The following is a 10,856-nucleotide window of genomic DNA, read 5'->3' on the forward strand; positions in this document are numbered from 1 at the left end:
TTAATTTTTTTTATTTTATCCCACTAGAAAGTATCACAGATTTGATAGATTTCAAATTTGGTGTATAGGGTTAGCTCCTACCGCGGAGTAGCAGGAGTAACATATGCCTGGTTGCGATAGACTACCACTTACGTATTCGGAGTTATGTTACTTCTGGTTCATGGAGAGAGAGAGAGAGAGAGAGAGAGAGAGAGAGAGGGGAGGGGGTAACGTCCACTCGACACAAACTAGGTCATTTCGGGATTAACATATGGTGTTCAATTTTATTTCCATAATTCGCTTGTGCGTGGGGTCTGTAGCAGTGGGAGGAAACCGGAGGACCCGCTGGTAGTAAATATATTCAGCTTTCCGCGACACAATAGATGTCAGATTTCTTGATAAACATCCTATATGTTTCGGGTAAACTACTCTCGAGGCATAGTTGTACTCAGATTGATTATTTAGCATGTAATTACGAAACACAATACTATCACTAAATAATGTCCTGGGCTGGATTCAATCGGATTTTTTTTTAAGAAAAAAGGGCCTACAAATCGATAAAGTTTTGCGGATAGGAAAATGACGGCAGGTTTATTACATTGTGAAGTCGTATAGATCGATTGGATTTCAGTTCCACATATTCTTATAAATACTGAATGGAATTGAACCATTTCTGGACTGTGATAGCCCTGTTACAGATTCATCATTCACAATACTGTAGTTTGCAAGGCGATCCTCTAAAATGGCAAAATGTCACACCGGGACCTTAACATTATATTTTATATCACGCGCAGGGCGTTGTAATTCTATATACGTAGGTTGGTAGACCGAATGGTTAACGCGTGCGCGTTGTATCATAAGGATTGTCATTGAGTCAAGTGGCGTGGTTTCGATTCCCCACTGCTACGTAACAAGACGTTAGTCTCCTTTGACCTTGGATTCCTCCCATAGCAAAATACCCCTATTATTGAATTGAAATTGAACTGTGTTAGTCCCAAAATAACCTAGTTTGTGGACGCTAATCTCTCTCTCTCTCTCTCTCTCTCCCATGCTATATACACTTATCAAATAACTCGATTCATATGGGGTGGGGGTCACGGTAGCTAAGTGGGTAAGACGCTGGCTCACTAGCCTGGAGGTCAGGTCTTCGATCCCTGCGTTGGCCGAGAAGGTTCATCCCTTGACAGTTGGAATTCGATATAAGAGTACGCCGTAGTGCCGCTGCCCGGGCAAAATGTCCCTCATAGCAAACTGTATGGGGTATGCCCGCCTTCATTAGCCCAGCTCGGAGCAGAACAGTAGGACGTTAAACTCCATTTCATTTCATTTCATTTCGATGTATATATTTTTTTACAGTGTATTTTTACAATAACAGTATAACAGTAGCAATTCATAATTTACAAAGCAACAAATTCGGTATATTATGCAACAGATGAAAACAGCAGCCTAAGTGAAGTGATAATGAAAATGGATGCTTTAAACGATGACTGAATATAATTCGATAATGCACAAAATTATCAAGGTCAATGTGTTTTCTAGAGCACGTTGTGCATTGTGTAGATTTAGCACTTTGTTTTTATTTAACCAAAGTAGAAATGTCGATAATAAAAACTCGTTTCCAGGGAATGTATATATACTCTTCAAAAAAGTAGGGGATATTGAAATGGAAATACCTATGCAGGTTGTGATATGATAAATAGTCATGGACACTTGACATGCTTTGAGAGTATGTTCACAGATGAAGAATTTATCGCCCCAACAGAACCACTGAGCTGCACATGCGACACACAATAGCGTCATACACGTGGGAGGGGTTCATTGTCAAATTTGTCACTTAAAGGAAGGGTTGATGAAAACTGCCGCGTGCTGGTTTATCTATCCATGCTTGCTTTCCTATCGGTTCTTGCATAAGATTTACTGTTTAGCGTATCTCTGCTTTAGTGTGTCACGTTTAATTTGATCGGGAGATGTGTTCGTGGACGTCAACCGACAACATTGTAAGAATAGGCCCTGGCACTGCAAGGGGGTGAGTCAGATTGCCCCAAATCGTGATGGGGGGGGGGGGTGATTTGGGGCATGCCACGACGAAGTGCTGAATGTCTGAGGTTTGGTGGGCAATTACTCAATATTAAGACAAAAATCAAACACGTTCATTTTCACTTTTGACGGTGTAACTCTTTGCGAGTGAAATGGCGCTGTGAGATAAGCCGCCCATATGAACATATACTGGTTACTTCTAATAAAAACAGCAATGCATTTCCGCAGTTTTGTATTGTTTCGGAATATCCCCTACTTTTTTTGAAAAGTATATAATGACACTCATAATAGAAATCGCTGTGATATCCCCAAAGGTGGACGTGGACGTTAAACCGATGGATTCATGTTTCTAGTAGATCCCGCCGCACCAAAGACACAAGAGAAAATAACGACCAGAACAGTGTGGTCGGAGCAGCAAGAAGATAGGTAAATCTCGTATCTAAATATACAAGTAAACGATTCTCGAAGTAGCACAAGAACGGGACAACATTTGGGCGTACTTTAAGCGGCAAGACTGGTTGATTATGTGTAAAGTTTTTAGAGACATCTGTGTTGTTAACTTAGCCTATAATCTATACTACTAGTTTCAGCCCATGCAGCACCAGATCACCCGCTAGTATTACACATATATCTCATTTTGATCAGTAACATTGGTATCTGGATCGTTCGTGTCAGGTGGAACGGAAAACACATCCTGATCAATCCAAGGGCTATCATAGGGACTTAACAAATCCGGTTCAGAAAATAAGTCAATTAAATCATTAGTATCTGAAGGGGGAAAGCCATTGACGCTTGGTTCCGATTGCTCTAGGTCGGGGGCTGGTTTCTGTTGATCACCTTCAGTCACGGCAGGAACTTCTGTTGTGATATCCTCTTTTATATGTGCGGATTTTCTACCAAAAGTAGACATAGGCCTACCATTTTGACCATCGCCCGAAGGCATGGTGGATTTATTATCAATATCAGTTTCTGCTTCAAGTTCATTGTTGTTGATAGGTATTGGTGAACTTATGTAGGGTTCATCGTTCATTGGCACGGATGGAATGCTAAAGCGAGGCTCGTTGTTAAATAAGAATATCGAGTCACGAGTATATAATCCTTTTCGTTTCCGTCGTTTCAATAAGCTGTAAAATAGAAGAGGGAGAAAATAGGTGGATAAACAGGTTGGTCTCTTTGAGACTATAGGTTTGATCACTTTCGGTAGCTACGTTTGCTAACGTTCGTAGATAATCACAACGTTTCCGTCGCTTCACAAAACTGCACGAAATAAGAGGGAAGGCGTGTGTGCCAATATATGTATCAAAATATAGGAATTAAAGAATAACCAACACGTTTGCGATTATGATACAAAGGATGATTTCTACAGTGATCTAAGACTGATGCCAAGATATGCGGCGACAAAATTGCCGATGAAAAGAGTAATTTCGCTCCCAGGACACTGTATGGCGTATGTCTGTCATCATTTGACAGTTGGTGCAGAATAGAAGGACGTTAAACACCATTTCATTTCTAACAACTACCGATGTTTCCCTCGAATTTTTAATAACGTTGCAATTGGAATATATAGTGTCTAAATCGTATGTAAAGTTAGCATTGTCACAAGTTGTCATTGTATTCTACAGAGCCATATGATAAAATATATTTAAACCGAAAACCGAAAACAAATTAGATTGTGAATCCCAAGACAATCTTTCCTTTATAGAATAGCAGACTTACCATATAATAAGAATAATGATGATAATTAAAACGGTAACTGCTCCAATAACTCCACAGATGATGGCAATAACTGTGAAAAATAACAAGAACACAGTCAAAAAAGACATCTAATACACTTTTAAACAAAAGTAAGTAACGTATATCGTAAGCCAAATGGCAATTATGACTTGCATAACAGAAACGGCTAGAATATAATTTAATGCTGAGGAAACCCTGAATTGGTCGACTTTCATTCATTTCTTTAATATTTCATTCGATTCTATCTGGCATTTATAGAAATCTTATATTTCTTCCAAGCATTCCTAATCGAATAACAGACTAGTGATTTTGAATAATATTGTCAAGGCGCTTAGGTCAATAATCCTTCACTTTTTAACAAAAACATGAAAATTGGCAAACAGGTAGTTTTTGTTGTACGCTTTCGAATAAGAACGGCACACATTCGATCTGACCCCATTTTCTGCCGTAATTTTGGATTCATATGGCCACGCTTTCGAATAAGAACGGCACACATTCGATCTGACCCCATTTTCTGCCGTAATTTTGGATTCATATGGCCACCTCTGAAATATGGGATTTGGGCTATTTTCTTTGAAATAATACATATATTTGTGTCCCGAAATAATTGACTGAAAGAAAGTAGAACCTTAATTCACTTCATTACAAAAACCATGTGTGTTTACCGTACCTGATGTAGATAAAAAAGAACCTCCGGTTCTTGCTTCAGGTTTGGTAGCGTTCAACATGGTCTCAGTCGATGAACTGATTATTGTGGACTCTGATTCTATTGTTTGGCTTGACATTAATGCTGTTGTAGACGGCGTGGGATTTATTGAATTGGGAGGTTTGGTCGACGAACTGATTATCGTGGGATTTGAGTCCAATGTTGAAGGTGTAGGTATCATTGATACTGTATCTGTAGAGACAGACGGGGTATATTGCGTTGGTAATACTGACTCGAGTGACCCAGGCACTGTTGACATAGCCATGGCGTGTGATAATGACCCGGCTGTGACTGATACATTTAGTGTAGCAATTGGTGATAATACAACATCAGTTGGTGCTGACACTGTTGACGCAACTGTTGTTGTTACAAAACGCACGGTATCTGCCGATGATGCTGGTGTGGTTACCGGTGTTGATACGGGTTCACTTGTTGCTAACATGGTTGACGTTACAATCGTTGCTATTATAGTTTCGCTTGTTGCTGAAACTGTCGGCGTAGATGCCGGTGGTGCATAACGGCTTGATGCTAACATGGTTGACGTTACAGTTGTTGGTAATATTGGTTCACTTGTTGCTGTCGGCGTGGCTGCCGGTGGTGCATAACGGCTTGATGCTAACATGGTTGACGTTACAATCGTTGGTAATATTGTTGCTGTCGGCGTGGCAACCGGTGGTACATAATGGCTTGTTGCTAACATGGTTGACGGTACAATCGTTGGTAATATTGGTTCACTTGTTGCTGAAACTGTCGGCGTGGCTGCCGGTGGTATATAACGGCTTGATGCTAACATGATTGACGTTACAATCGTTGGTATGATAGTTTCGTTTGATGCTAAATCTCTCGACGCCGCTGTCGTTAATAATAAAGATCGGGTTGTTAACGTAGCTATTGGTAGTACAAAACGACTGGTATCTACAGTGACTGTTGGTGTTGTTGATAAATTTCCGCTTGTTGTTATCGTGGTTGACGCACCTGGTAATAGCGTTCCGTTTGGTGCCGATGTTACGGATGTAGCTGCTATAGGTGATGAAGGGGTGAGTATTGTTAATTTATCTATGGTTGCAAACAATGATGCGTGTGTGGTCGGTACTGTTGACGTAGATATTGTTGGTACAAAACCATTGGTATCCGTTGATGGTGTTGATGCAGATGTAGACGTAATCATTATTGGTAATACTGTTTCGTTTGTTTCTAAAATGTTTGAGGTTGGTGATAACATTGTGGACGTGGCTATCGTTAGTAATGTGGATCTGCCTGTTACTGAATCTGTTGGTGATAAAAGTCCGGTTAGCGACGAGACGGTTAGCGTGGCTGTCGTTAGTAATATAGGCTCATTGGTGTCTGACAGCTTTGGTATTGCTATCATTGGTGATAAAGATTCACTTGTAGCTGACATGGTTGGGATATCTATCGATTGTGATGTTGTTGGCGAAGCTATAGTTAGTAATAAAGGCGCTGATAATGTAGTTATTGGCATTAATAATTCGGTTGGCGATGTGAATGCTGGCGTGGGGGCCGTTGGGACAATAAGATCTTTATCTGGCGACACTGTTGATGTATCGGCAATTGACGGCATTATTGATCCAGACGCTGGCATAGCTGTCGGTATAAAACGCGTGGTATCTGTCAGTGCTGTTGGCGTAGGTGTCGTTGAGGCAACAAGAACTGCATCTACAGAATTTGGCGTATCTGTCGATGATATCAATAGCATTGTTGTTGCAGACACAGTTGGCATAACTGTTGATAAAGGTCCTGCTGTTGGTGAAGGCTTTGGGGTATCTTTTGTTGGTGGTAACATCGTTGAGGTATACCCTATTGGTACAAAGTGCGCGGTATCTATCGATGCTGTTGAAGTGGTTAACAGCGGTCCACTTGTTGCTAAGATGGTTTGTGTAGCAGTCATTGGTAATACAGTTCCGCTTGTTGGTATGGTGGTTTGTGAAGCAGTCCGTGGTAATACAGATCCGTGTGTTACTAAAACATTTGACATAGCGATTGTTGTTAGTAAGAAAGCTGTTGTTGACGATACTGTTAAAGTAGCTGTCGTTAGTTCGAAACGCGTCATATTTACTGTCATGGTTGGTGTATCCGATATAGGTAATGATGCCCCGGTTGTTGACAATACTGTTGACTTAGCTGTCGTTAGTTCGAAACGCGTGGTATTTACTGTCATGGTTAATGTATACGACCTAGGTAATGATGGTCCGGTTGTTGACGTTACTGTTGACACAAATATCGGTGACCAAGACACAGATGACGTGTCTACTTCTTCCGGTATGGTTGATGATAACACTTTTACGACCGGTATGGTTGAAGACGACTCTATTACGTCCGTTATGGTTGATGAAGACATTATTACTTCTAATACATTCCGTGTTGGCGATGTATCTTCTTCAGGTATGGTTGATGACTCTATCACTCCTGGTATGGTTGATGATGACTTGATAACTTCTAATACATTCCGTATTGACACCGTGTTTACACTCGGTATGGTTGAAGATGACTCTGTCACTTCTGGTATGGTTGATGATGACTCTATTACTTCAGATATCGACGATGATGACTCTTTTACTTCTGATATAATCGATGATGAATGTTGCTCTGTTTCTTTTATACCAGTTGGTAATGGAGTCGACGTAGATGTAGAAGATGGTGATAGTGATTCTTTTAATTTTGGATCAAATTTTACTGACGTCGGCGAAGATGATGATATTACTACCAATATGGACGAAGAACGCTCTATTACAGTTGAATCTATAGGTGATGAATTATGTCTTGATGATAGTAGTCCTTCTATTATGGACGATAATGCTGTAGATTCTATCAGGTTTTGTGTTTGTGTTTCTACCTGATCAGGACCAGGGCTGTATGTTAATGAACTGTCAGTTGTCTGTAGTGTACTCATTTGAATTGATATCCCTGTGGACATTGCCACTGGTAAAGTTGTAGCGTGCTGTGACAATGAATATGGTAGTGAACCAGAGTTGCCATTGCTTATTGAAGATGGATATAATGATACTTCTGATATATATATTGGTAACTTAAAATCTATTGATTGTGATTCTGTATCTTGAGATGATGCTTCAAGAGATCCGCAATCTGTTTTAAGCATAACAGAACCATCTGCAAAAATAATCAAATTTAATCAATGAAAAATAATATAAATGTTTCGTTTGATTGCTTCGCTTAAAGATACATTATGGGAGATTCAATAACGAGTTGGCAATTCTCACTTTAATAGTTAAAAACTAGATAATGTAAAGGCAATTTGCTGAAAATTTCATTCAAATTGATCCACTATGAACCGACAACAAAGCGATTGAATTTCCGCCTAGCCTTGATCATCATTACTAAAATCAGTACGATAAACAGCATAGTCTCGATTATCCATTTAATCGTTAAATCGTGAAGGAAAGTTATGCAGTAAATCGGCTCACAATCAACAAAAGATCGCAGGCTAGCGATGCCATCTAGAGTTGATTATGGTCTGTATAGATTAATTAATGTCTAATTATTAATTTAGATTACATTTCAGGCCTAAAGAAAGACCTGCAATAGGCAGATTTAGCTCTTGCATAATGTATGTTTAAATATTTTCCAATTACGTATTTGACACACTGAGAAATGTTCTTAATTCACCAAAAGGCGATTACTGCTCTGGGGATCACGTGGTCGGGTGTTCGATCCCTGCATTGGCCGAGAAAGTTCATCCAGATTTTCCGGCGTGGTTCCCCCTTGTCAGTGATGAGACGAAAAAACTAGGTCCAGTGTATACATTGGAATGCACGTAAAAGATCCCTTGGCAGTTGGAATTAGATATAAGAGTAGGCGATAGTGCCGCTGTCCGGGCAAAATTTCCCTCATAGTACACTGTATGGCGTATGCCCGTCTTCATTAGCCCAGCATAGGAGCAGAATAGTAGGACATTAAACCCCATTTCATTTCATTTCATTTCATTGATTACTGCTCTTTTCAGTGGGGAAACTAAATTTAGATAATGGATTGAAACTGAAAAGGTAAGTGTATTGGCTGTTTACTGTTTTTCTTGAAATTACCTAAATGACGAAAGAGATGGCGATTCTATTGTATAAAAATGCAGTCATCAGTTATTACAGTATTATCAACCACAGATATAGACACTGAATGAGAATAACACACGACACAAGCTATGGAATGGTAATAATGATTCTGTTAAATTTGGATCAAACTTTACTGACGTCGGCGAAGATGATGATAATAATTCTGTCACGTGTTTTAACAAAACTGTTCTGCAAACGGTATTAGTTCACCAGTTAACGTCTTCAGTCTCTAACCCAAACCTAGCCATAACCAAAAGAAAAAGAAAAAAATTAAACCAGACTCACCGAGACTGTTTGTTGATAAGCACTCTTCGGCTGAAATATTATAATATACTTTATTGTTCACAACACTAGATGAAATGGTGTTTAACGTCCCATTGTTTAGCACCGACTGGGCTATGAAGACAGGCGTACGCCATACAGTGAGCTATAGGGAAAGTGTGCCCGGATATCGACACTACGCCCTACACTTATGTTGAATTACAACTGTTAAAGTTTCTTTTACGTTGCTTATTTCGCCAACTGTGTGTGGGTGTTACTGTTTGTATTTGTCATCATCCAAAGATTTGAAACTTGCTGTTTATCTGCATATTCCATACTGATTAACAGGGGGTAGTTTCCCTTTAAATTATTCATACTATGGATTAAGTAAATATATATTTATATAAAATTTAAAATAGTATTTAGAGGTTTTATTATTAATATGTATTATATTATATTAATGAATGCATTGATTTTATATGCAGGACGGAGGGCCTGACAAGGACAGCTGTCTAGTCCTTCGGATGATACGAAAAACCGAGGTCCTGTGTATACATTGGAATGCACGTAAAAGATCCCTTGGCAGTTGGAATTCGATATAAGAGTAGGCGATAGTGCCGCTGCTCGGGCAAAATTTCCCTTATAGCACACTGTATGGCGTATGCCCGTCTTCATTAGCCCAGTATAGGAGCAGAACAGTAGGACGTTAAACCCCATTTCATTTCATTTCATTTCAGTTATTTATATGGACATTGTATAATTTCAGGGTTTTTATTGGATAATAAACCGTTTTGTAAACCTGAATCCTTGTGTGGTTTAATTTATTCCGTATCGTGACCCCATCCACCCCCTACAACATATTCAACAGTAAAAGTTAGCAGTGTTTAGTATTATACGACACGCGACTATAATATACAGGTGACAAGTAGTTAACCGACTGTATATAGAATAAATACAATACATTCAACTCGTCTTCTATTACCTGGGTTTCACTGTCATTATACTCTTACAATAAACAGGGGAAGGGGGCGGGGCCTTAGATAATAAGGTGTACATGGCAAGGAGTAGGGTCGCCTGGTCAGCCTCGTGGGGTTTTCCAGGACCTCTCAGTTTCCTCCCACTGTTAAAGACTCCCACGATCATGCGAAATAATGAAATTAATTGAACCCTATATTGCCGAAATGCCCTGTGTGTGTGTGTGTGTGTGTGTGTTTGTTTGTGTGTCATCTCTCCCCCCCCCCCCTCTCTCTCTTTCTCTCTTCCCTATATTAGATCCACATGACAATATAGAACAATAGTATTTTGACGTATGTGTTATGGGGTTTAACGTCCACTCGAAACAAACCAGGTCAATTCTGGACTAACATATGATACAATTTGATTTAAATAATTCAACCACAGAAACCCCACCTACCCTTCTACCTGTCATGTACAAGCGGGTAATCAAAACCACACCACTTGACTCAATGAAAGGCTTGATGATTTCACGCGCACACGTTTGACCACTAGACCACCCAACCCCCAACGTACAAATAATAGTAGATGTCACTGACAGATCACCATTACTTCCCGGTCTACTGACACTTTATGATTAGATCGGTCTGGAATTGTAGAGAATATGGAATACACTTACCGTAGCTTGTAGACATCGTAGCCATTATTATCAACATGTGAATTAAAAACATCATTTTCAAACCTATGTTTGTTACCTCCATTTAATTTGGTTTATGCTGACATCATGTGACTAGTGAAATGTATTTTGATCGGTTGTTTGTATATTTCTATAGACTATAATATCTGTATTCATAGCTTACAGGTAATTGTGTTATTATTAGAATACCTACCTATATAAGAAATTGATATTTAATTGATGAATCACTAAAGTCGATGTGTATATTTTGTAAGATTTAACCATTCATACATTGTGACGGTCGTCGGTCTCGTCAGCTGTCCTTTATCGTACACTTGAAAATGATCTAGTTTTGCTGGGAGGGGAGAAATGAAATGGGCTAATGAAGACGGGCATACACCATATGTGCTATGTGGGAAATGTGTCC

The 10,856-nt window shown here is 39.5% G+C and overlaps 1 protein-coding gene across 1 annotated transcript; it reads right to left on the reverse strand.

Moving 5' to 3' along the window:
- Nucleotides 1-211: 211 nt before the first annotated feature.
- LOC126830414 (mucin-2) lies at nt 212-10,555 on the reverse strand. The gene is made up of 5 exons (XM_050560805.2): nt 10,433-10,555; nt 8,824-8,853; nt 4,421-7,582; nt 3,733-3,802; nt 212-3,140 (listed from the first exon to the last, which is right to left on the reverse strand). Exons 1-5 carry the CDS (start codon nt 10,512-10,514, stop codon nt 2,636-2,638), a joined length of 3,849 nt encoding a protein of 1,282 aa, XP_050416762.2. The 5' UTR covers nt 10,515-10,555; the 3' UTR covers nt 212-2,635.
- Nucleotides 10,556-10,856: the final 301 nt, after the last annotated feature.

This window comes from Patella vulgata, chromosome 8, assembly GCF_932274485.2.
Source record: "Patella vulgata chromosome 8, xgPatVulg1.2, whole genome shotgun sequence".
Lineage (NCBI taxonomy): Eukaryota > Metazoa > Mollusca > Gastropoda > Patellidae > Patella > Patella vulgata.